This window comes from Saimiri boliviensis, chromosome 3 (assembly GCF_048565385.1).
Source record: "Saimiri boliviensis isolate mSaiBol1 chromosome 3, mSaiBol1.pri, whole genome shotgun sequence".
NCBI classification, from domain to species: Eukaryota; Metazoa; Chordata; class Mammalia; order Primates; family Cebidae; genus Saimiri; species Saimiri boliviensis.
The window spans coordinates 81,746,395-81,773,166 of NC_133451.1; the positions used below are offsets into that span (position 1 = coordinate 81,746,395).

General features: G+C 39.0%; 2 protein-coding genes across 7 annotated transcripts in view; one reads left to right on the forward strand and one right to left on the reverse strand.

The window, feature by feature from the left end:
• The window catches only part of HERC3 (HECT and RLD domain containing E3 ubiquitin protein ligase 3), a 113,993-nt gene that overhangs the window by 84,455 nt on the left and 2,766 nt on the right, over positions 1-26,772 (forward strand). For 4 of the 6 annotated variants that reach the window (XR_012516881.1, XM_074396426.1, XM_039468013.2 and 1 more), the window contains 8 exons: positions 86-175; positions 1,717-1,887; positions 4,409-4,552; positions 5,482-5,648; positions 10,068-10,134; positions 10,615-10,697; positions 25,776-25,959; positions 26,186-26,288. Coding sequence is in view for 5 of the 6 variants with exons in the window: in XM_074396426.1 (XP_074252527.1) it covers positions 86-175; positions 1,717-1,887; positions 4,409-4,552; positions 5,482-5,648; positions 10,068-10,134; positions 10,615-10,697; positions 25,776-25,959; positions 26,186-26,288 (1,009 nt within the window). In the remaining variant the exon portion in view is untranslated. Of the gene's footprint in view, positions 1-85; positions 176-1,716; positions 1,888-4,408; positions 4,553-5,481; positions 5,649-10,067; positions 10,135-10,614; positions 10,698-14,255; positions 20,465-25,775; positions 25,960-26,185; positions 26,289-26,772 lie in introns of those variants that run through there. The other 2 variants (XM_074396427.1, XM_039468014.2) reach the window with 2 other exon arrangements.
• Positions 19,887-21,853, reverse strand: NAP1L5 (nucleosome assembly protein 1 like 5). The gene has a single exon (XM_010334903.3). The coding sequence runs from the start codon at positions 21,721-21,723 to the stop codon at positions 21,172-21,174; it is 552 nt and encodes a 183-aa protein (XP_010333205.2). The 5' UTR covers positions 21,724-21,853; the 3' UTR covers positions 19,887-21,171.

Below are 26,772 nucleotides of genomic sequence, written 5' to 3' on the forward strand. Positions count from 1 at the left end.
ATCCTTTTTTAATTTGCTTTTATATTTTCCCAGCTATACTCTCCGTGGAATACTATAATACTGCCAATAATATGCTTTATTCTAGGATACTGTAACACTTTGTTCTTACCCTTTCATCTTTGATGCCCAAGCCAAGACCAAAATGTTACAGACAGATGCTGAACTACAGATGCAGGTATCATATTTTATAAATTATTTCCTCCTTTTACTGTGTGTCTCTCATTTGAGACGTTCATTTGTAATTTTTTTCTAATTGAAAACATATTTGGTTGAAATCCCATTATAATTCTTAAAACTGAAACTTTTCAGTAATTTTGTGTTGAATATAACACACGTCGGTGAATACACATTTATGTAGATTAGAGATTGGCAAAAGGACCACTTAGTAAATGTTTTAAGCTTTGTGGACCATATGGTCTCTGTTAAAACTATACAACTCTGTTTTAGCACAAAAGCAGTGATAGACAATATATAAGTGAATGAGCATGGCTGTATTCCAACAGAACTTTATGTATGTTGAAATTTGCATTTTATATAATTTTTACATGTGCTGTAAGTTTATTCTTCCTTTGATTTTTTTCACCCATTAAAAAAATGTAGAAACTGGGCCAGGCACCATGGCACATGCACCATGGCTAATCCTAGCATTTTGGGAGGCTAAGGTCGGCTTATCACTTGAGGTCAGGAGTTCGAGACCAGCCTGGCCAACATGGTGAAACCCCATCTCTACCCCAAATACAAAAATTAGCCCGAGCATGGTCATGCACACCTGTAATCTGATCTACTTGGGAGGCTGAGACAGGAGAATTGCTTGAACCCGGGATGTGGAGGTTGCAGTGAGCTGAGATTGAGCTACCCCACTACAGCCTGGGCAACAGAGTAAGACTCTGTCTTTAAAAAAAAAAAAAAAATGTAGAAACCATTGTTAGCTCAAGAGCTGTGCAAAAACAGGCAGCAGGCTGGATTTGATATGTGGGGCTGCAGTTTGCTGACTCCTGTCTTAGAGAATTAAATGGAACTTGGGAATTCTTTGTTGAATAAAAACTTTTTATAGAGATTTTTAAAATAATTTATTTTAAACACATGTTTTTATTATAAAGTATAATTGATTTTGATAAGCTGCAAAAACATTTGTGAATTAGCAGCTCAAATCCTCCATTTCTACCGTTGGTAAATATAGATATATAACTTCATTTATCTTTCCCTCTCCATCTCTTTGTCTGCCTGTCTGTCTGTCTCTTTCCATTTCTGGCTGCATCTATCTCTGTATATGTTTGTTTTCATACTGCTATATCTCTGATTTTGACAGTTTAGAGGCTTTCAAGAAAAATGAACATTTTTCAAAGAACGACCCTTTATTAAGTATTTATTAGCATTCTTTTCCTGCCGTTTTGAAAGTCATGGTTTTTACCCACTTTCTACCATGTTTCTTCAAGCATGATATTATTTTAGTATTAGTTAGTTTAAGTCACTTTCCTGGACCTGGTCATAGATCATATGATTCATAAACTGTTTTAGTTCATTTCTATGAGTCCAGATTAGAAAGACTTGTATGCTGTGTAAACATAAGTAACTTAGAAAATCTGTGGCAGTTAAGAGGGAAAATAATAACAAAATGGAGATTCAGTTAGTGCCCCCAAGTCCAAAAGCACAGCTGACAGCTCTCCCTACTCATGTGTGCTCTGAGTAATGGTGTTCGTGACTGTGCCATTCCAGGTGGCTGTCAATGGAGCCAACCTGCAGAACGTCTTCATGCTTCTCACCCTGGAGCCTCTGCTGGCCAGAAGCCCCTTCCTGGTCCTTCACGTTCGCAGGAACAACCTTGTTGGAGATGCCCTAAGAGAGCTGAGCATTCATTCTGATATTGATTTGAAAAAGCCTCTCAAAGTGAGTTCCTTCAGGTTATTCCTCTAAATACCTTCGTAATTTTTATTTAATAGTGTTGATTAAGCAGCAATGATATTATTAAAATTGTGGGGTGCAGCCATTATTTCTTTCATTCATTTTACAAGAATTTAATCACCTCCTTTTGTCAAATACCAAACAGAAAATCTCAATATAACATTGGATAAAAATGCCAGTGGATTATTTGAAAGATTAGAGTGCTTTCTTTGTCTCCGTCTGCTGTCTATGTTGTACCAGTTCCAGCTCTGTCAAAAACAAGCAAACAACAGCAAAACAAAAGTTTTAACTAATTACAACTATTAGGCTGTCATCTAGGAAGATTGTGGATATCAAAGATTTAAGAGAAAGAAGGTGAAAGAGGAAAATGGAAAGATAGTGAAATCATCTGGGAAGCTGTTGGTCTATTATAGGTACACCTAGCACCTGGAAATTATTTTAAAAAATTGTCTCTCCCCATAGGCCATGCATATTTGTATTATTGCTTACTGTATTTCCAGGGCTTGGCATGCTACTTGGTACACAGTGGGTATTCTAGAAATATTTAGTGAATTATTTGAAATTGTTTAAAGTCATGTATCTTTTCCTTCAGACAACCTCCATGTCCCTATTGCTAATCTTGTTATAAGTTTCACTTTCAAAAATCTAATAGGCATGAAATTGAACTGATTGCCTTCATAATATTGTTGTCCTTTTGAAAATTTCTAGTATGTAGCATCAGTCACATCAGTCTGAGTGAGTGGTTGTTCTTTCTAGAACTTCTGGGTTATATTTTTGATTCAGCTTTTCTTTTTGTAGCCTGTTTTCAATCAGGGATTATAGTACCTGCCACCACACCTGGCTAAATTTTTGTATTTTTAGTAGAAACAGGGTTTCACCATGTTGGGCATGACCTCAGGTGGTCCACCTGCCTTGGCCTCCCAAAGTGCTGGGATTACAGGCGTGAACTACCATGCCCAGCCAGTAGATGGTAGACTTTCTCAGGACATGTGGTAAATTTCTGACTTCCTTTGTATCCTTTGAAGCACCTAGTAAAAATTGTAATTCAGACAAGGCATTTCTTGCTTTCTAACAGTATTCTGCTGGCATCTCTGTAATACAGGTTCTAGTCTCTGTCCCACTTTTACTCTTTTCTGCTTTAGGCAATCTTGAAGATAGCCATAAATGTAAGCTTTCTTGAATGCAGTTTTTAGCTCTGTGCCCAAGTCATTATCTCTGAAATGGGGATAATAATATTACCTTATGCGTAAGGCTGTTCTGAGGATTAGGTTAATAGAGTTTAAGAGCTGGCATGTGGTAAACAGTAAACTCCATGTCATTTGTTGATTTGCTGTACTTGTTACTCTTTCTTTTTTTCTTTCTTTTTTTTTCTTTGAGACGGTCTCACTCTGTCACCCAGGCTGGAGTGCAGTGGTACGATCTCGGCTCGCTGTAACTGCCACCTCCGAGTTTCAAGTAATTCTCTGCCTCAGCCTCCCAAATTGCTGGGATTATAGGCACCCACTACCACGCCTGGCAAATTTTTGTATTTTTAGTAGAGACAGGTTTCACCATCTTGGCCAGCCTGGTCTTGAACTCCTGACCTTGTGATGCACCTGCCTCAGCCTCCCAAAGTGCTGAGATTACAGGTGTGAGCTACCAGTGCCTGGCCAGTTGTTACTCTTAATGACCATTATGGGTCCAGCATGCCTATTTCCAGTCCCTCACAGAGCCCATGTCTGTATCTGATTAGAATACTCTCTTCCCTTCTACATGCAGCAGTTACTTCAAGAACCCTATTGAGAGTGATTTCTTTCAGAAAATGTTCTTATTTCCAGTTAAATAAAAACATCATTTCTTTTTTTCTATGTGCCAGAATATTTACCTCTCATAATATATTTGACTCTTTGAAAATAAAAAGTATTCTCTGCTTCTTTTATGTTTGTCTTTCTGTCCTTAAGTAGGTGACAGTTTTTTTTTTTTTTTAAGATGGAGTTTCACTCTTTGTTGCTCAGACTGGAGTACAGTGGCGCAATCTTGGCTCACTGCAACCTCCGTTTCCTGGGTTCAAGTGATTCTGCTGCCTCAGCCTCCTAAGTAGCTGGGATTACAGTACCTGCCACCACACCTGGCTAATTTTTGTATTTTTAGTAGAAATGGGCTTTCACCATGTTGGGCATGACCTCAGGTGATCCACCTGCCTTGGCCTCCCAAAGTGCTCGGATTACAGGTGTGAACTACCGTGCCCAGCCAGTAGGTGGTAGATTTTCTCAGGACATGTGGTAAATTTCTGACTTCCTTTGTATCCTTTGAAGCACCTAGTAAAAATTGTATGAATCTGTAAATACCTTGTCAAACTTAACAATATCAGCAGGAATCAACAGACACACCTTGCAGTTCTCATTGTATCAGTGTATATTCTGTGTTATGCTTTCCTTTATCCTGAGTTTAGAAAAGAATCTGCTAAAAAGAGATAAAATTTGTCATAGATTTCCCTGAAGCATTAATTCTGTTCCATTATTTTAAGGTAATCTTTGATGGTGAAGAAGCAGTGGATGCTGGCGGTGTTACAAAGGAATTTTTTCTTTTGCTGTTAAAAGAACTTTTGAATCCCATCTATGGAATGTTTACCTACTATCAAGATTCAAATCTCTTGTGGTTTTCAGATACGGTAAGCAAGTGGTATCACAATTAAACAGATGGATTATGGATTAAATGAAACTTTCTTTCTGTTGTCAGACCAATCCGCTAACTTCTAACGTTGCAAAGGGGAGCATAACAAGGATAATAATTCAAACTGTTTATAAGTAATTAAAATGTTTATCCAGTCTTCATTTATGCTTGTTGCCAAGATCTCTTAGTGCATTTTGTGAGCCATCAGTCTCATTTCCATTTCTAGTAGGTAAGATCTGGGTCTTGTTATCTGAGAAGGGTAAAAGGAAACAGTATGATAAATTGGTTTTGTGGCATGTGGAAGGTCAATAAGAAATATGTCTGATTTTAATAATAATGGCAATATATGAACACACAAACATACGCATGCACACTTTATTTTTGAAAATTCAGTAGGAGAGCTAAGTGTTTAAAGGCATTCTGATTTCAATCAGACTGTCATTTACACTTTTTTCTATGAGAGTTTTCTTCCTAGATCTGCACCATACCAAGAGGTAGCCATGAGGCACTAGGCATGTGTGGCTATTTATATTTTATTCGAAATTAAGTAACAGCAAAGATTCATTTGCTCCATTGTACTAGCCACATTTCCTGTGCCTAGTAGACACATGTAGCCAGTGGCTACCATATAAGATGGGACAGAATAGAATGTTTCTATCATGGCTGAAAGTACCATTAGAGAGCCCTGCTCTAGATGACTGTGAGCTGTTCTCTGTATCACTAGGTGCAAATGCCTAACTCTGCCTACATTGCATCTTTAGGGGATAACAACTTTTGTCAGGATGTTTCTTTGCTATAGAAGGTAATTAAATATTAATGAGACCTTTATTCTTTTATTCTGAACATATTTTGAGGGAACTGGGTAGAATGTTTAAGGGCCACGAGCATTGCGTTTCTTTTTAACACATTTGCATATGTCCTAAAAAGTGTTTTGTAGAGCACAACTGGTTTCACTTGATTGGCATAACCTGTGGACTAGCTATCTACAACTCCACTGTGGTTGATCTCCACTTCCCATTGGCTCTCTACAAGAAGTTACTGAATGTGAAGCCTGGCTTGGAAGACTTAAAGGAGTTGTCACCCACTGAAGGAAGGTACAAAGCTAAAAGGCCATTGGTGTCTGGAACTGTTGTAGCTGCCTCTGGCATGAGGATTAAAGGTTGAAAATGCCATTTGTACAAATATGAATTTATTGCATCTTATGGTTAGACTCGGTTATATATGTTTTTGTCTTAATGATGTAGCCGTACAGCTACTTGCTTGAAGCATTGCTTGTGTTATTAGTATAGTCGTCTCTTGGTATCTGAGGAGTATGGGTTCCAGGACCCCCTGCAGATACCAAAATCCACGTATGTTCAAGTTCTGCAGGGGCCCTAGAAGAACCCATGGATTGGAAAAGTTGGCTTTCCATATCCTTGGGTTTTATACCCTGCAAATACTGTATTTTCTTTCTTTAATTAAACTTTTTGTTGTTGTTGAGGCATGATAGATGTACCTATTTTGGGGGTACATGTGATAATATAATACATTCTATAATTTGTAAAGTTCAAATCAGTGTAACTGGGATATCCATCACCTTAAATATTTCCCTTTATGTTAGAAACATTCAAATTATTCTATTTTGAAATATACAATAGATTATAGTAAATTATGGTCATCCTACCGATCTATCAAATACTAGGCCTTATTTCTTCTATCAAAATATATATTTGTGCCCATCAGTCAACCTCTCTGAAATTGGATAGTTTTGACTGGCCTTTGGTTGACTCCATGGATGTGGGACATGTGGATATGAAAGGCCAACTGTATTTTATTTTTTAAATTGCCAAATAATGTTTCACTGTATGGATATTCCACACATTATCCATTTATCAGTTGATGGACATAGGGTTGTTTCCAGTTTTGGCTATTATGAATAATGCTGCCATGAACATTTTGCACAAGTTTTTGTACAGATGCAAGTTTTCATTTCTCTTGGTATATGCCTAGGAGTAGAATTGCTGGGTAACTGTATATTTATTCTTTTGAGGAACTGCCACAGTGCTTCCAAAGTAGTAGAGCCATGTTTTTAGATTACTTTATTCTTTCTGGCTCTTAAAATCCCTTTTATTATCTCTGTATTGTGGGTCACATTAGATCAAGTATATAAAATGACAATTTTAACAGGAGGGAACATCTTTTTATAGAGAAGGGATACTGATCAAGGTATCCTCCTTAAATAAGAGCATCCTTCTGGTATAGGAGACCAATACTGAGAACCTGTAAAGGATGAGAGGGCACAAAGAGTGGAAGAAAACACTTAAAAGTAGTATTAAAAAAGGGCACAGGAGACCCAGACAGTGTTAATTCTTTGGTAACTGAAAGAGAAGGCTAGAGAGCAACAGAAGTATGTGTTACTTACTTTGCTTATGTGGCTGAGAATTATGTATTTCAAGTAATAACTTTGGGTGATTAACTGGTGGCAGATTTAAATTCTACACTAGGAATTTTCTTCTCTTGATGGAATTGTAAGACTGGAGCTCACTAAAGAAGAAAGTATGCCTGAGGTCTAGTTATGAGAATGTATTATCTTGAGAGCTAGGATATGATTGTTGTTGCCATAAACATATTTTTAAGAGTACATTTTTCCCCCTCATTCTTTAGTTAGTGTGACAGATAATAAAGTGTCTTGTTCAAGCTTGTCCAACCCTCAGCCTGTGGGCTATGTATGGTCCAGGACAGCTTTGAATGCAGCCCAACACAAACTCACTAACTTCCTTAAAACATCCTCAGATTTTGTCGTAATTTTTCTTCTTTTAGTTTATTAGCTGTCATTAGTGTTAGTGTACCACTGCTCAAGGAAATAAGAGAGGACACAAACAAATGGAAAAAAAATCCATGCTCATGGATAGGAAGAATCAATATTGTGAAAATGGTCATACTGCCCAAAGTAATTTATAGATTCAGTGCTATTCCCATCAAGCCACCATTGACTTTCTTGCAGAATTAGAAAAAAGTACTCATATAGAACCAAAAAAGAGCCCATGTAGCCAAGATAATCCTAAGCAAAAAGAACAAAGCTGGAGGCATCACGCTACCTGACTTCTAACTATACTACAAGGCTATAGTAACCTGTTACTGGTACCAAGACAGATATACAGATCAATGGAACAGAACAGAGACCTCAGAAATAACAGCACACATCTACAATGTGATTTTCAACAAACCTGACCAAAATAAGCAATGGGGAGAGGATTCCCTATTTAGTAAATGGTACTGGGAAAACTGGCTAGCCATATGCAGAAAACAGAAGCTGGACCCCTTACTTACACCTTATGCAAAAATTAACTAAAGATAGATTAAAGATTGAAATGTAAAAACCCAAGACCATAAAAACTCTGGAAAACTAGGCAGTACACCATTCAGGAAATAGGCATGGGCAAAGACTTAATGACTAAAATACCAAAAGCAATTGCAACAAAAGCCAAAATTGACAAATGGGATCTAATTGAACTAAAGAGCTTCTGCACGGCAAAGGAAACTATCATCAAAGTGACAGACAACCTACAGAATGGGGAAAATTTTTGTAATCTATCCATCTGACAAAGGGCTAAAATTCTGGAATCTACAAGGAACTTAAACAAATTTACAGGAAAAAACAACCCCATCAAAAAGTGGGCAAAGGATATGAACAGACACTTCTCAAAAGAAGACATTTATGTGGCCAAAAAACATGTGGAAAAAAGCCATCATTGGTCATTAGAGAAATGCAAATCAAAACCACAATAAGATGCCATCACACACTAGTTAGAATGGCGATTATTAAAAAGTCGACACAACAGATGCTGGCGAGGCTCTGGAGAAATAGGAACGCTTTCGCACTGTTACTGGAAGTGTAAATTAGTTCAACTATTGTGGAAGACAGTGTGCTGATTCCTCAAGGATCTAGAACCAGAAATATCATTTGACCCAGCAATACCATTACTAGGTATATACCCAAAGGATTATAAATCATTCTGCTATAAAGACAGATGCACACATATGTTTATTGCAGCACTATATTACAATAGCAAACACATGGAACCAACCCAAATGCCCGTCAATGATAGACTGGGAAAAGAAAATGTGGCACATATACACCATGGAATACTATGTAGCCATAAAAAAAGAATGAGCTTACGTCCTTTGCAGGGACGGGGATGAAGCTGGAAGCCATCATCCTCAGCAAACTATCACAGGAACAGAAAATCAAACACCCCATGTTCTTCTTCGTAAGTGGGAGTTGAACAGTGACAACACCTGGACATGGAGGGAAACATCACATACCAGGGCCTGTCAGGGGATAGTGGGCAAGGGGAGGGGAGAGTATTAGGACAAATACCTAATGCATGTGGGCTTAGAACCTAGATGACAGGTTGATATGTGCAGCATACCACCATGGCACATGTATACCTATGTAACAAACCTGCACATTTAGCACTTGTATCTCAGAACTTAAAGTAAAATAATAAAGCCATTCTAACTTAAAGTAAAATAATAATTTTAGAAAAAAATTTAGGAAAAAAAGTAAAGACGTGTTTTCTTCAATATATGTTTTTTTCCGTGTAATGATAACAAAACCAGACTTACGTCTCTTCAATCTGAAAGAAGAAACAAATATTTAAAAAGAAGCTCTTTTTGGCAGTTAATATTAGGGAGAAGGTGAACAACTATGGTAGTTTTCTTGACTTGTGAATTTTTGGAGTGTCTGAAATCAGTCATTTAAAATTGCATTGTTGTTAAGGACAGTTAGCAGTATTTTATGCTGAATTACACAGAAACAGTTTATTTTTAAGGACACATTTGGCATGCAAAGTATCAGCTTAATATGCCTGTGCCATGCATAACCTCTCAAATACAACTTCTTTTCCTCTCCCCATCTCTTTAAAAAAACAAAATTAGTGTATTTTATGTGTGGCCCAGGACAATTCTTCCAGTATGGCCCAGGGAAGCCAAAAGATCGGACATCCCTGGTCTTTACCATACAGAGACTTCTCCATTAACAAGCCATTGAGATTTCTAAGTGAATGTGGTGAATTTGTGGCTTTTTGTGTGTGTGTATGTGATGGAAGGATTATTTTACTAATGCATAAGGCAGTGAAGCTGGCTGGATGGCCCCTGCAGTACCATCTCTTCATTTATATGTGTGTGTGTGTGTGTGTGTGTGTGTACACACACACACACACACACACTTGCAAGCTACACCAGAGTTAAGAGGACACAAGTATGTCAGATTAAAAATCCATCTGAATTTCCTTGTAAGTCTAATAGGATTTGTCAGTAAGAAGAGAGAATAAGGAATGTTTTATAGGTCTAGTGCCATAATTCTCTTCAAGGTATAGGTACATTATTTTTTTGTCCATCAGGATTTATGTTTATTCCAGAATCTTCTTTCATAGTTTTTCCTTGCAAATGCTCTGGACATGTAACTGAAGTAGAAACACTGTTGCAGGGTCTGACTTGCGGCTTTTCCTTTTCTGCCATTCTATGTTTAGGAGTCTCCAAGAGCTCTTAGATTACCCCGGGGAGGATGTCGAGGAGACTTTCTGCCTCAACTTCACGGTAAGAATTTCCACAGTTTAGGATTGTGGCTGTCTCTTTTATCATGCTTAGAGTGATAATTTACATTAGTTCTTCTCTAAATCACAGAAAAAAGGGACTTCTCTGTATCAAATTATTTTAGTCATAGTGTCTTGAGTGTTATAGGAGTTCAGTGAATGTGTTGAACAAATGAACAAACGATTAATCTATGCACTTAGGAAATTATTGAAGAAACAATCTTTCCTACTCTCGACACATATTCTTGAGTTCATACCCATTTTCTTCTTGATTGCATTTATTGGCAACTTCATGTCCTAAAACAAAAGATGTTTTTTAATGTGCTAATGTTTTCTGACTCAAGTTCTCATTATTCTCCAACTAATTTTCTGTAATAGTCGTGAAGCTACATTTGTTCCTAAAGCCTCTCTCAGTCATTTGAGTTCTAGAAAGATGAATGGTCAACAAAATTGAAATTATTTCTTTTTTCCACCTTCAATATAGATCTGCCGGGAAAGCTATGGAGTGATTGAACAGAAGAAGCTGATACCTGGGGGAGATAAAGTGACTGTGTGCAAGGATAACAGGTTAGTCCTGACCTTGGACTGTTGCAGATGCAGCTGTTTCATATTTCTGCAGTTTTACATTTAAGACCAAAGTAAAAATTACCTTTTAATATGAATACCTTCTTCAGAGAATGTAAGGGTGATAGAGCAAGAATTTACAGATTTTAAATAGTTTTTAATAGTTGAGCAAGCACAGGCCTAAGTTTAAGAGATAACTGTTTTAGTTCTAGATCTCCATCTTTTTGGCTTTGACTCTGAGCAAGTTACATAAACTGTTTGATCTCAGATTTCTCATCTGCCAAATGGGGATTTGATCTCAGATTTCTCATCTGCCAAATGGGGATTATAATCACTGTCCTTTCTACTTCATGGGATGGTTGTGAGAATGAAGTGAGATAATTTACAGGAAAATACTTTGGAATGAATGAACTCCCAGCATCTAGCACAGAGTTTCTAGTATCTAATAGAGTGCCTGGCACAAAAATACTCAATAATGAAAATATGTGTTGAATAAATGAATTTTATGAAGGTACATAGTGTCAGTTATTTTACTGCTGAATGATTTGTAATACAGGTTTTAAATTAAGTTATTCTCTGTGGCTCATAACAAATTCAAGTACATTTGATTTTTCAGGATGATTCATAATCTCTGAGTTAACTCTTTAGAGGTGAGAAGATACCAATTTTGCTTATTTTTATATTAAATTATGCTAATCTGCATAAAATCAATTTACTGTATCAACACTGAGTGCCTATTATGTGCTAGCCATGTTGCTGGGTATAGAGAGTGAATAACTTCTTTCCTTAGAAGCTCAGGATTACTTGAGAAGGGTCAATGTATGGAAATGATTGCGATAGAATGCAGTATATGAGATAGAAGTTATAGCCCAGTTGCCACGGTACTAGGGTAAGAGGCTCCAACACTTCATCAGACATTAAAGAATGCGGCCGGGTGCAGTGGCTCAAGCCTGTAATCCCAGCACTTTGGGAGGCCGAGGCGGGTGGATCACGAGGTCAAGAGATCGAGACCATTCTGGTCAACATGGTGAAACCCCGTCTCTACTAAAAATACAAAAAAATTAGCTGGGCACGGTGGTACGTGCCTGTAATCCCAGCTGCTCAGGAGGCTGAGGCAGGAGAATTGCCTGAGCCCAGGAGGCGGAGGCTGCGGTGAGCCGAGACCGCGCCATTGCACTCCAGCCTGGGTAATGAGAGCGAAACTCCGTCTCAAAAAAAAGAAAAAAGAATGCAAGTTTGGGGAAACATTTTAGGTGCCAGGTGAATCAGGACTCTCCAGTTTGACATGACAGAGGATGTTGGGTGCTTGTGGAGTGGGGACTGGTGTATGGATGAAGGGAGGCTGTAGTAGCATCAGAGTGGAGATTATCAAGGCTTTGAATGGGGCTTGGAGTAGAACACAGTTGGTCTTTGTTTTAGAAAGGTAACTTTGGGGGCCATGTAGAAATAGACCATGTGCAAGGAGACCCGTTAGGAGGCTTTCGAGGTAACTCAGGTAAAGGATGGTAAAAACCAGAATGAAGGTGGTGGGAATACAGAGTTGGTTATATAACCAAAAAGAGCTAGTGTCTGATTGTAGATGGATGGTATGAGAGAGGCATATATTGATAATAATGCTGAAGTTTCTAATTCAAACACTAATAGGAAACGGCGTCTATAAAGCAGGTTCAAGGGGACAAGTTCCATTTTGAATATATTGATTTTGATATGTCTGTGTGATACCCAGGTGATTGTGTTTAGAGGAGAAAATTTATACATCTCATAAAAATGTTTTATATGAGTAGTTTATTTAATTAGTTATGCGAGCCTCGGTCACGAGTGAATTTGAGGTTACTTAGAACAAGAATCAACAAGAAAGAAGTGGTGAAATGAAAAACGAGGACAAAGAAAACATACTTTCTTAGAGGAGCTATGTAAGTTAGAATGTAGACTCTTGCACATTTGCACATAGGCTAGCACTGAAACTTCTTGGCTTAAGAAAAGAGCATGTAGCAGGTGGGAAAGATGGGAGAATGAGAGTCTTCCTTTGGAAGCCTTTAGAGAGGAAAGCAAGGTTTCGTTTAAGCTGTTTAAAAAAGTTATAGATGTAGAGAGAAACTAGATGCCGTTTGTATGCATGCAAAATGAAGTAAAACTTAATTAAGTAAAACTCTGGACTTTTATTGGCTTCTTCCTCTAAGTAGCTGGGAGGATGCAATTGGAGATCTTATTAAAAATCACTCTATCGAAGTGATCTATCTTGGTTTTCTTCCATAATCTTTCCTTTTGAAAATAGGAATGGGCTGGGTGCAGTGGTTCATAGCTATAATCCCAGCGCTTTGGGAGACCAAGGTGGGTGAATTGCTTGAGCCCCAAAGTTCCAGACCAGCATGGGAAAGATAGCAAAACCAAATTTCTACTAAAAAAAAAAAAAAAACGGAAAAAAAAAAAGCTGGGTGTGTGGCAGTGCACACCTGTAGTAGTTCCAGCTACTCAGGAGGCTAAAGTGGGAGGATTACTTGAGCTTGGGAGGCGGAGGCTGTGGTGAGCCATGATTGTGCCTCTGCACTCAGCCTGGACAGCAAAGCAAGACCTCATCTCAAAAAAAAAAAAAAAAAAAAAAAAGAGAGAGAGAAAAATATTGATAGACTTCTTCTATCCTTGACATTTTTAAAAACAACTCGAAGCCAGTATGATCTAATACAGCATTCGGTAACCATTTTTTGGTCATGTAAACCTTCCAGACTATCCAAGAAGCCTCAGCTTTGGGGAAACTGAGCTATAGTGTCAGAGTTAAGTGAAATGATGCAGAAGCCACCAGACACCAAACAAAAATGGCTTCAGTTGATGGAATTATCTTGACTCTAGAACCTAATACAAAGGCTAGTCTTGTCTCAAGTAAGATGTTGCATTCAAAACTCTTGATAAGAATCTCTTGGGGCTAAAAACAGTTTCCTTTATCTGTATAACATTGGTACTTTTAACAGTAAATAATTTATTTTCAGGACGTTTATTTCCTTAATAAGAACAGACTTGTTATTCTATATAGTCAGATAATGTTTTTAGAACTGGGAAATTTATGGCAGATCATAAAGTGAATTTGTTAGCCTAGTTGATTTCTCTTCCCTCCTGGTTTTGGGAATTGCTTTATAACATTGTAGTTGTGTGTAAGCACTTACGTAGATAGATATATAGCCTTTAGTCTTTCAAACAATGCTTTAGCTTTTGCATTAGGTTTCAGACAAGATAATGTGTGCATCATTTGTTAGAAGCTAACAATGGGCTAGGCAAACATCCTGAGGAAGGGGAACATTCAGAATGTCCTCATTCTCTGGTGAGTCATCATAGTGGTCTGTGAGTATGATACAGTGGCTAGAGAAATGAATGACCTAGTGCAGGAATAGGCAATTGGTGATGTAGTCTGCAGTTGAGGCAGTTGCTGGGACTTATTACTCCTCATATATTTGTCAAGTTATTTCTCTTAGCATACTTCTTGTCTCTGTCTTTTTTGCTCTCTTTTTGAGTCTGAATTTTTCTATTTCTCTGCTTCTCCTTGTCATTGTCTTTCTCCTTATTCAACAGACATTTCTTTGAATCAACAATTAAATTGATTCACCAGTTGTGGGAGAAAATATGCAGGAATACTAAAATATAACACAGTTTGTTGAGGGTGATAAGCTGTTCTCAGATGCAACCATAAATGGAATATGAAGACTAAATTGAGTGGTTGAATCTGAAGGCGTTCAGAGAAATCAACTTGGACAGATGCATCTGGGAGGACAGATATGGGATAGAGTTAAGTTTGGAAGCCTACTGAGATTTGGATACTAGAAAGTAGAGAAGAGGACATAAACATGAAAGGTACTCTGTGAAGTGATGGAAATATTGCCGAGACCAGCTTGGTCGTGGAGACACCAACCCAGGCGGTGCTGAAGGAGTTAAGAAACAGACACAGAGATAGCGTGCAGAGTGGCATCAGGGGCCTACAGCATTCCCAGCTGAGAGCCTTGAACAGAATTTGACCCACATATTTATTGACAGCAAGCAAGTGATAATCATCATTTCTGCAGTTTATAGATTAACTACAAGCATTCTTTGCAGGGAACAAAGCATTCTTTACTAGTGGCAAGAAACAGGCTCTGGCACGTATCTACTGCAGCTGGAACATATCATTAAGGCATGGGTCGCTCATGCTATTGTTTGTGGTTCAGGAATTCCTTGAGCCATCTTCCGCCCAGGGTGGGCCAGTAAACCAACAACCTCCAGCAATGTGCGTCACTGCCATCACGAGTATGTCGCGGTGCTATAGATATCTTGTTTATGGCCAGTTTCTTTAAGGTCTGTTTATGACAGGCCTAGGGCCTGTTCCCAGCAAAAAATCTGAGTTGTCATTTCAGACAAAGAATTTTGATTGCAATATACTGTGTTCAAGAGGCATGGAACAGCTTCTGTACTAGGTGGAAATTTAGATTTTGGTTTTTCAAAGTACTCATTGAATACACTGTGAAGTCATCCATGCTGCGTTAGACACTGCTGTACGTGTCTCTGTCACTCAGTGACAGGCAGGAGACCCTGTTGCTGTCACAGCTACCTGTTGCTGTCACAGTTACCTGTTTAAATTTGTTTTGGCTGCTATAAAACAGTACCATAAACTGGGTGGCTTATAAACAACACAAATGTATTTGTCACATTCTGGAGGCTGGAAGTCCAAGATTAGGCTGCCATCATGATTAGGTTCTGGTGAGGGCCTTCTTCCATGTTGCAAACTGCTGACTTCTCATTGTATCCTAACGGTGGAGAGCAGCGATGGAAAGCAAGCTCTCTCATGACTCTTATAAGGACACCAGTTCCATTCATGGTTACTGCTGGACTCATAGCTGTTTTGGTTAGGGATCACTACTATAGCTGTTTTGATTAGGGATCACCAGAAAAAGACATGAATGATTTTTTTTTTCTTTTCATTTTATGCTGCACAAAATAGAAATCTTACCAGCAAAGTACATTGAGGTCCTGGTAAGAAAGGTTGTATGAAGATATAAAAAATTGATCATTATAGTCATTATTTCCTTGGTTATATGCCATAATCTAGTCATTGGCAGTCCTAAATTATATGACTAAGAAAATGAAAGCACTGTAAGATGTATACCTACTGGACTTTTAACTTAGGCAGTTGTATACACAGATATGGCTGGCATTGAAGCTGTTTTTGTTAACACTAAGGCATTTGCTGGCATGGCTGCCCCAGGGGAAAATGCCAGAGGAATACCAATTCTTTATTCATAATTTATTGCATTTCATTTGATTTTCAAATACTTTCTATCCTTGGACAGAAGCTTCCCAGTCAAATGAGTTGTAGGCATCCAGGTAAAAGAACATCTGTGGCTGATTACTGGTGACTGCATCATAGACAAATCAGACCAGCCGGTAGTCACATCTGGATAATACCGTATCACATGACTACTCATGGTAAAGCATTTCTCATGGTCTATAACATGATGTTATTACCATTAGTGAAAACCCACATATCATTCTAGATTCCCTAAAATTTACTTCAATTTGATGCAATCAAATTAAATGCAATTGCTGTCTTCCCGTTTTCCCCATATTAAAAAAGAAACAAACAGATGGCACCCACATGGGGCTGGGGCATGGGATAGGGGGGTAAAGAGTAGAGTGAAAGGATCACGTAGTGAGAAATACCTGACATAAGTGCTTCAGAGGACATCTAGATTCCATAGTGAGAACCTGAGAATAAAACTTGTGCATGACAAGCACTTCTTGCTCCTTAAGATCTACTTCAGGGCTGCTGGCAGGCTTCAGTTGATCTTTCAGGATAGTTTCTGAGGAATGCAGTCTTTAAGATCTGCATTGTATTTGCACTGGACTATTACAGGAACAGCCACATTAAAATGCCAGTAACACTTCTTGAGTGCTTACCATATGTCAGACACTATTTGAAATATTTTACAGGTAAGCCTCCCCATTTATTGATGAAGAAACTGGGGCACAGACAGGCATAAGTCTCTTGTTCAAGGTTACACAGCTAGAAATCCAGGATTCAAAACTGGAGTCAGGATTCAAAGCCAGGTGATTTGAGTCAGACTCCACTCCATGAGCATCAGCATAGGGCCCCTGAGGAGTTCCCATCCTCCTTTCCTCCTAGGAAGAAAAATAACTTCGAAGACTGTCTGCTGTTTTTCCTTTCAGGCAGACTATATAATGTTTTTAAAAAGCAAAATTGGAATAGTTGAAAATACAACTATATACCTATGAAATTGAATGTCTGAATTTTTAAACTTAAGTGAAGACAATGCTTATATTGAAAATGCTGTTACAAAGTTCTCATGAACACCCTTAATAATGACTGTATGGTCTACTATGTGGATGTGTATTTTTCTGTTTCTTCACTGTTGAATATTTGGCTTGTTTGTATGTTCTTTTTTCATTCTCTTTTTTTCTCTCTCCCCAACCACCATTTTTAATAAGAGTATATCAAATATCTTTTGTGTATAAAGGATTTTGTGCCTTTAAAATTGCTTTTTCATAAGTTCTTGGGGTAAAATGGAACTAAAGTGTATATCATTTGAATGTGTGATGTTTTTGATAAATTGATTTTGCTAATGAATTACACTGCCTTTTATGTCATTATCACCATTTCACCTAGTCCTTACGTGTATTCTTTAAAAAAAAAAACAAAAGAAATTTAAACTCACTTTTAAAATATTACATTTCTTTTACACATAGGTTACTTTACATATTCTACACAGTATTGATTTATTTTACTGCTGTTTACCTCTAAGATACTTTAAAAAATGCATTAATGACAGGATGGTGGTTGCACAGCATTGTGAATGTACAAAATGCTGCTGAATTGTTCCCTTTAAAATGGTTAATTTATGTTATATAAATTTCACTTCAATTTAAAAAAAATGTATGTGTATATGTGTAAATGTGTCTATGTGTATGCATTGATTGTACACTCAAAGGCAGAAAAAGCTGCTATGCTATTTTTCACGGTAAGCATCGGCATGCCAGTTTTCTGTATAATACTCAGAGATTTGGTTGAGTGTGTATTGCATGTTGCCTTTCTTTATGCCAGTTATTTTGTGCTTTGTTGACTTAATTTTTGTTTGTAATAGTTAAAAATGGTTTATGAATGATAGTGTTTTGACCTACCTTGAAGCAAGGGTATCGTGCTAAACGTTAACATGCAGATTTTAGGGTTGCCAGAGGAACTATCAAATAAGCAGTCCAGGAAACAGTATAAAGATTAGCCCAGTTAGGAAACGGCAGAAATTGCTTGACATCACAAACATCCTGTATCCTTAGAGAAGTGGTCAACGATGGTACAGCTGGTAGCTAGAAAAAAACCCATAACTAAAGTCTTACTGTAAACAAAAGAATGATTGCTGGCCAGAGCACGTAGCTGGGAACACTTGTCTCTAGACCCTGGCAGAGCCCCAGCTCACCTAGTGCTGCAGGTTCAGGAACACACAGCACTAAGTGAGCACTGTCTGCCTTAGGCAGGGTTTGCAGTCTTTCCTCTTTTTAGACACTCTCCTGATGTCCTTTATGTATTTCTCTAGTAGGACCAAGTAATTTTCATATGATTCATATGAACTCTTCATTATGTTTAAGACTATTAACCCTTTGCCATCCGTATTTATAGTGGGTTTTATTCTCAGTTTGTTTTTGCTTTTGAAAATGCAGAGTGTATGTCTTTAACTCTATGATTTCTTAATTTTTGTGTTGTCATGTCTGTTACTTCTCTTGGAACACTCTGAGTCATTCCCTGTCCAGTAATTAAAAAAATTTTTTTAGTCTACAGTCTGAGGTAAAAATCTAAACTGTTTCCAAATTGCTAAAGGTTTTCTGAGCTGTTCTTAAAGTGAACATTATGGTAATTATATTAAGTTCCAAATCCAGTTTGAGTTTTAATTAGAATTGTCATAAATTAAAAGTTAATTTGGGAAGAACTGACACTTTTGTGATATTCAGTCTTACCATCCAAAGGCTTATGTTACATTTATTTGTCTTTTCTTTTCACATAGGTTATACACATTTCTTATTAGAGGTTTTTATAAATATTTTGATTTCTTGTTTTTACTGTGATAGCCTTTCCCATATATTTTGATCCTTATTATAAGTGCCTATAAATGGTTACTGTTTTTTTGTGTATTTATCTGGTAACTGGTCAATTCATCAAACTTATTAAATTGAATTTGTCGTTGATTCTCTTGGGTTTTCTATGTTAAAATCATTTCCCAATAATTATACCTCTTAGTTGTGTTTCTATCATTTTTGTTTTTTACTGGACCCAGAAAAATAGTAAAGTGATAGCCTGTCTAATTCCTGGATATAAGAAATGAATTTTAAATTTTATTAGATTTTTTTTTTCTTTATTGAGATAATCATATGATTAAGATCATCAGAACTTGTTATGTAATATATTATTCTGATTTTCTCTTTTGGTTGGCCACAGCAGGAAGATTAACATTACCTTAAGGTTGTTTGTACTCAACAACCTGTTGTTACTAGCAACAGGTCAGTGCTGCCTTCCATTCCCTAGGATAAAGCAACATCATTTTGCTTCTTTGTAATTTTAACCCTTCAGGTAAAAGGAAGCAAATGGCATCTGATTATTCGATTTTTTTGGAGTCTAGTTTTTTAAAAAATACTTTCTGCTTCAGTCAGAATGAATGAGGCAAATAAAAGTTGAATAGCCTTTTTTGTATATTTTTAATGTTCTATTGAAGTCTTTTATCCTTTCTGGGAGATAGTAAAAACCTGATATTATATTGAGGAAACCAAAACAAGATAGTTTATTTAATTTCCTTTGTTTCTGACTTAAAGGCCACGTTCTTCTCTCATAATAAGGAATGGTAAGCATAGGGAGGGATATAATGATGTCCATGTCTCCATTTCGTAACAGGAGAGAAGGACTGAATTTCCAACCACTGTCTTTATCTTTCATGTAGTAACAGCTAAGAATTATTCAGCACTTACCATGGTTTGGACACTATTCTACAGGCTTCATATGTATTTATCCATTTGCTCTTCATAGTAACCCATGAGGAAGGGACTGTTCCTATTCCCTTTTGTGGATGAGGAGAAACTGAGCACTGAGCATATTAGCTGAGTTGTCTAAGGTAAATTACTAATAGGAGGCAGAGCTGGGATTTGAATAAGGCAGAGTACTGAGTCTTTTATATATTTTTTTTGAAAATACTGTTTTATTAACACCACAGTGGTAAACAACTTTAAGCTTATATTTCTTTATAGATCACTGGCTCACACATAATTCAAAACCCACACAGAAGCTAAGAGTCTTTACATTAAATATATTCTTCCTAAAAATCCTTACTGTATGCCAGTCTGTCCTCAAGCAGTAAAATTTGATTATGCACCATTTTATACTTAATATGTCACATTTACATAGCAAAATAATGAAGGCACAGCTAATACAAGCAAACTTAAACCCTTTCTACTTCTGAGCTGGGGGTAGGGGCACACACTTAGATTAGTTCTTCAAGTATATATTTTTTCCAAACATTAGCTTCAGTGAAGAGTTCTGATGATTTTCACAGCTATACCCTAAAAGCTACGTAACAGAAAGACATCACAAGGATCAAAGTACGTAACTGGATACACATGCTTTACAGAATTTGCTACATTCTACATCTCTTCAAGTAAATTAATACTTCTAAAATGCTAGGTAAATGATTTAATACTTAAACATATTTGGGGTTTTTTTTACGTCTGTAAATAGACACTACTAAGAAAACACAAACGTGAGATAGTAACTAATGAATACATAGGTTGACAGTATTATACAGGTTTTATACCCTCCTTCTTGGAACCATGTTGTTTCTCTAAATTCAAATACTCAGAACATTTTTCAGAACTTGAAATGGCAGTTTTCCTGGCCTTATTAACAGTGGTGTCATGATCTCCATTGCAGTCTGACTCAATGCCGTCCGTCTCCTGTGAAGTGTAAAGCTGATGTCTGCGTTACAAAAGCAAAGTCTCAAAAGATGACGTTTTTCTTGGGTTCTGCCTTCTCTGCACTGCGAAATGTCATGAGTAAAAAAATTTAAGAATTAAGCATTGAGAACGTGTTCAGTCTTGGCTTGGGTGTTCCATGTGTAGTGTATGCTATGTGATGAATGGGTTTCAAAGTGATGTTCTTTACCTCGCATCTACTAACACCCTTTGTAAACCTCAGTCCTCAGAGAAGAGACCATGAAAACATAATTTTAAGCTTAATTCGGTTTTCTTTAACACCTTTTGATATATTTCTTCAAAATTAAAGTCAAATTTGAATCGAGCTGGCCAGGATCTAATTGTTTCAATTTAATCTATTTTAGGAATGTCAGAATAAATTCACATTGTATTTTGGTCAAAAACCTGAGCCTTTTTTAAGTCCACCAATATTCTAGGAAAAACAAAACCAGGCTGTTTTCTTCGTGGGCTTTCTCTTCATCCATCTCTGCCCCCCTTACTTCTTGGCGTCATCAGGCATCTCGGCGTTGGCATCGTCATGTTTGGCCCCCGCGGCAGCCTCTGCCGCAGCCTCCTCCTCCTCCTCCTCTTCCCCTTCTTCCTCCTCATCCTCGTACTCTTCCTCCTCCTCCTCCTCCCCCTCCAAGGTCCATGCACAGCCCTCCATCTCGCCGGTGAGCTCTTGGATCTTGGCGAGCAGCGGCTTATAGATTTCATTATACTTTCTTTCCAGAGCCTGAAATTCCTTATCAAATTTGGCTTCTATCTTATCGCATCGCTTCTGCAGCTTTTTGAGGGCCAGGACTCGGCATTTCACCGAATTAGGCAGGCTCTCGATAAAGTCATTTTTCGGCTTTGTGGCACTCTCCGCGGCGGTCTGGGGCTCCTCGGCCATCTGACCAGCCGCGCCGTCGGAGTCCCCAGCCGCGCCGTCACCGTCTCCACCCTGCACACCGCCTTCCGCCATTACCTCCTCCGCCGCTGCCTCCGCAGCCGCCGCCGCCGCCTGGCTGGGCTCCGCGGGCCCCTGGTTTTCCGAGTCGGCCATGTTCGACGAGAAGGCGCGGAGGTCTCGGAGTCGCTCCCGCAGCGGCCCTGCACCCGAGCTGGTCCGGACAGATGTAGCGGCTGCGGCAAGCGGCGGTGACGCGCGGCCGCGGCCCCGCCCCCGGCCTCCGCGGCATTTGACTGGCTGCCCGCCCTCAGCTGACGGCCGTGCGCTCATACTGCACCAGATTCCTGCTGTTGCTACCCTGCCATCTCCAGGGCGCTGCACACCCGCCTGCTGGAGAGACATCCTGTTCCCAGCCCACCCGTGTGCCACCCCCTGTTGAGCTGGGCTGGGAGTGTCCCTGGCTGCCCGAGGCGCTTCTTGAGAACTGCATAGAGGGCCTTAGCCTGTTTTCTGTGTGCTCCTCACCCCGCTTCCAGGCCCTGCTGCAAATGCTAGGACTGACGTCTTAGCTGTCATCTGCATCTCTCCATAGCTGGCGTTTGATCACCTCTCAGATTCCTCGACGTTCCTCTCCAGTCAGTGGAGGACGGGCGAGATGGCTGCATGCCACGCCTTTGGGGATGTGGGGTGCCTGTGTGTGGATAGGGCAGCCTCCATGTGCAAGCTCTGTACCTGTCTGTCCACTCAGCAACCCCTTGGCCATCCCACATATCCCGGTGGCAAGGTCATTTCACAGCAGGATGCCCCTGGAAGCAGTTTTGGAGCCATTTGGGTAGGAAATCTCAGCTCCCGGTGTCCTGGTATGTGTTCTAGAAGATTCTACAGAATCTTTGGCCTGTGGGAAGGACTAACGCTGAGGAGGGCTGATAAAAAGCAAGCCTGTCTAAAGCATGGGGCCCCTCTTAGCTTGCTTAAAGCATGCGTCGTCTGTCCCACCCTGCTGACCTTATATTCCTGGCCTTCCCCTCACAATCTGCTTCCCTTCCTTCCCCACCATCTGTTTTCACACCTTTCCCCCATACCGTTGTCTTCGCTCCCTCCCTCCTTCACACCTGCACTGTCTTATGCCCCACGTTCTGCCCATCTTCTTCCCCGCCTTTCCCACTCACTACCTTCTTCCTCATCTTTCCCCTGCACTGTCCTTTTCCCCACCCTCTTCACCCTCCTCTTCCCCACCTTCCTCTTCCCCACCCTCCTCACCATCTTCCCCACCCCCACCCAGCCCTACCCTCTTGTTCCTCCCCTGCTCACCATCTTCCCCATGATCATCTTACTGACCGTCTTCTTTCCAAAGACTTCTTCCGCACCTTCCCCCACCTTCTCCCCATCTTCCCCCATGATGATCTTCTCCACCTTCCCCCCTGCACCATCTTCTTACCGGCTCACTGTCGTCTTCTCCACCTTCTTCCACTCCCATATATCATCTCTTTTGATGGCTACAGCCACCTTGAGATTAGGAATGATGTTTTTCATTTTACAGATAGTAAACTTAGAAGCAAACACAGTGAAATCGTCTTATTGCCATTTATCCTTTAATTGGCAGATTCAGGGACAGAAAATAGGTCTTTTGACCCCTGTAGTATGGAAGTTGTGACAGACTTTAAAAAACCCAAATTTTGGTTAAATTCATTTGACTAACTTACCTTGCTTAAAACATCTAGGATATGCTCATCTTTCAAGATTTTTATATTCCGGTCTCAACAGGTTTTAAAACTTAGTATTAAACTAGACTATTACTTTTTAAAGTCTGGCTTATTGAGGTATAATTTACATAACAGTAAAAGTCACCCTTTTAAGGGTGCTTTCACAAGCAAGTACAGTAATGTAAGCCCCGTAGTAATCAAGATATAGAACAGTAAATTGCCCCCTGAAAGTCCCTCATGACCCTTCCCCAGCACCCAGCCCGGGTGAACACTGAGCTGTTCTCTGTCTCAGTATTTGTTTTATCCACAATGTCAGGAAAATGGAATCATGTGAATGTAGCCTTTTGAGTCTGGCTTTTTTCACTAGCAGAGTGGATTTGAGATTCATTTATGTTGTTGTATGTATTAGTAAATTGTTCCTTTTTATTATCGGGTACTATTCCCATTTGTGGTGTTTCCAGTTTTTCGTAACAGTGAATACTGCTGTGATCATTCATCTGTAGGTTTCTCTATGAGCATGGACTTTTATTTCTCTTGGGTAAAAATACCTAGTAGTGGGATTGCTGGGTCATACAGTAAATGTATGCTTATAATTTCATAATCATAAGCAAAATCTCACATCTATAAACAATGCGATAATACTAGCTAACACTTACAAAGCAATTGTTATACACCAGCCTTGGTTTAAACACTCTTACATGTATTCACTCATTTAATCGTAAAGCAGTCCCATGAGTTATCTACCCTTACATTCTCCATTTTACAAATAAGGACATGGAGGCATGGAAGAATTAAATAGTTTGCCTAAGGGTCACAAGCCCTAAGTGATGGAGCAACTTACTACCTTTTGTAAGTAGCATTGTTTTAAGTGTTAAAACACAGCTTACGTAAGTGGTGTCATATTTTACTGAACATGCAAATACTTGATTTTCACTTAGCATTGTTCTTGAGATTCTATTCATTTTGCTAAGTATCGGTTTAGTTAATTCCATTAAAGTGCTCTGCTTTATGGTTTCGATCATGACTCTACTGTCTTTTCCTTGTCCATGCTCATGTTAATGGATATTTAGTTTTGTTTCTCTAAATTCACCATATTACAAGACAATGCTGCAGTAAACTTGCCTGCACTCATCTGGTCTACACGTGTTACGTCTCTCTGCATTACCCATCTGCTAGCACAAAAGCATAGTCAAGGGGTATTTACATTTTCAACTTCTCTAGATATTGACAGAATTTCCCCCCAAAATGTTTATGTTGAGGTTCACAGTTAACATTTCCACTTGTGAGAGATTGAATGTACCTATGGACAATGGTGAGGGCATATATAAAAATGGAGCTGAGACCCACAATCTGCAGCAACCTGCCCAGGAAACCAACCTCTTCTCTACAATAAGCAGCCCAGAAAGCTACCCTGCTATAAGTCAGACTTGCAGGGAGGCTGATTGTCATCTCTCTCTCGATAACTTCTGTAATGGTGGTCCCAAATAGGACAAGATGTGATTAATAACCAACAACTTCCCTAATTTTTCTTCCTACTTCCAACTTAGGACCAACCAGAGAAAGCCAAATATGCACCCTTAACGAGTCACATAGGATGCCCGCTTCTAGTTAGCCCACCTGCAGTTTCCACAGGCTGGCATCCTCCAGTCAGAGGGTACCTGATGCCTTCCCTGTTTGCACTGTAAAGCTTTTCCACTCCTCTACTTGCCTTTGAGTCTCTGCCACAACACAAGTGACAGTGGCTGACTCTCTTGCTATTGCAGCTCTGAAAAATTAGCCTTTGTTCTTCTCATTTGGTTGATCCTCATTTATTTCCATGGTTGCCATATGTGGTTCCCGTCATTTCAGTTTATCCTCCTACCAGCTGCCTATAAAGTTTCTGTCTTCTCTATACCTTCACCAAACTGATACTGTCTCATTTTAAACTTACACCAGTCTGATGAGTGCAAATGACAGTTCACTCATCTTCATTTGCATTTGCTTGATTATTAGTGAGATGGAGCCATTATTTGAGATGATTCTTTCCAGGGGTAAAGGTTTTATAAACAAGGAGTTATAAAATTAACCTTTTAAAATAGGTGAGGATACAAATATCAAGTGGTTTAGCTTAATTTGTTTCTGAGGATAGGGAAAGTGGCCTAGAACTGATTAAATCTTAGACTTTTTACTTTAAGCAGAAAAAGACATTTTTTTTTTTCACATTAAATTTTAAGCAGGACATGAACACTGGAATACTTCAGGTAAAGTCAGTAGTTCGGCCTGCTCCCCTTCCTGCCTGGCTCATCTGCATCACCTGAGGCACTTGGTAGAATGCTAGGGCTGGGGGTGGAGAGGGAGGAGAGGAGAGCTGGTAACCTATATGATGCCTGAGGATGCCTCCTGATGAGAGACTTTGATGAAATTCCATTTTTTATCACTCCCAAACTCAGTGTAGAAGGGTAACTTCATTCGTTTTACAAGACTTTGAGCTAAATGTATTTGATTTCTTTTGTGTTCTGGCAGGCAGGAATTTGTGGATGCTTATGTGAATTATGTCTTCCAACTCTCGGTTCATGAATGGTACACAGCCTTCTCCAGTGGCTTCCTTAAGGTGTGTGGTGGCAAAGTACTTGAGCTCTTCCAGCCTTCAGAACTGAGGGCTATGATGGTGGGGAACAGCAACTACAACTGGGAAGAACTGGAAGAGGTGAGCACAAAAGATCCTTCAACTCCTTTAACTCCAGCGAAGCAGCAGCAGCCTGGGGAGGTGTTCCCAGAGCCTGATCCCATTCCAAGCATACTGTGGAGGAGTAAGATTTACAGATGTCCTGTATCTCGGCACTTATTTCTTGGCCTCAAATGCAAATGATATATAATGTCTATTATAATATTCTTCTAAGATACATTTTTTTCTTTTTGTCTTTTTTGGACAGACTGCCATCTACAAGGGAGATTACTCGGCCACACATCCCACTGTAAAACTATTTTGGGAAACATTTCATGAGTTTCCATTGGAAAAGAAGAAGAAGTTTCTCTGTAAGTATCAGTAATCTCAATATGATATTTGTCTGCATTTTAGTCTTACATACAGTATAAGATGATATGCTTCACAGCTGAGGCTTCACTCATTTAAATGGTAAAGACTAGGTCATTCACTTGTATGTATGCTTTTTGTCTTAATGATATCTCAGGCACAATATAGATTGTTAATCCAGATCTGTTGCATAACAGGAGGGGTTTCATGAAAGGAAGAAAAGAAGCATCTCATCGATTTTTCTTCATTGGGATATAATTTATATACCATACTCATTTAAAGGGTATACTTCAGTGGTTTTTTAGTATATAGAGAGGTGAAACCATCACACCGTCAATTGTAGAATACGTTCATAACCTCAAAAAAGAAACCCCATACCTATTATCAGTCATTCTCCATTTCTTCCCAACTCCCCCACTGGTCTTTCTGTGGATTTGCCTATTCTGGACATTTAATATAAATTGAATCATACAATATGTAGACCCC

Excerpts from the sequence above, each read along its gene's own strand:
- NAP1L5 (XM_010334903.3), bottom strand. The coding sequence starts at position 21,723 with ATGGCCGACTCGGAAAACCAGGGGCCCGCGGAGCCCAGCCAGGCGGCG.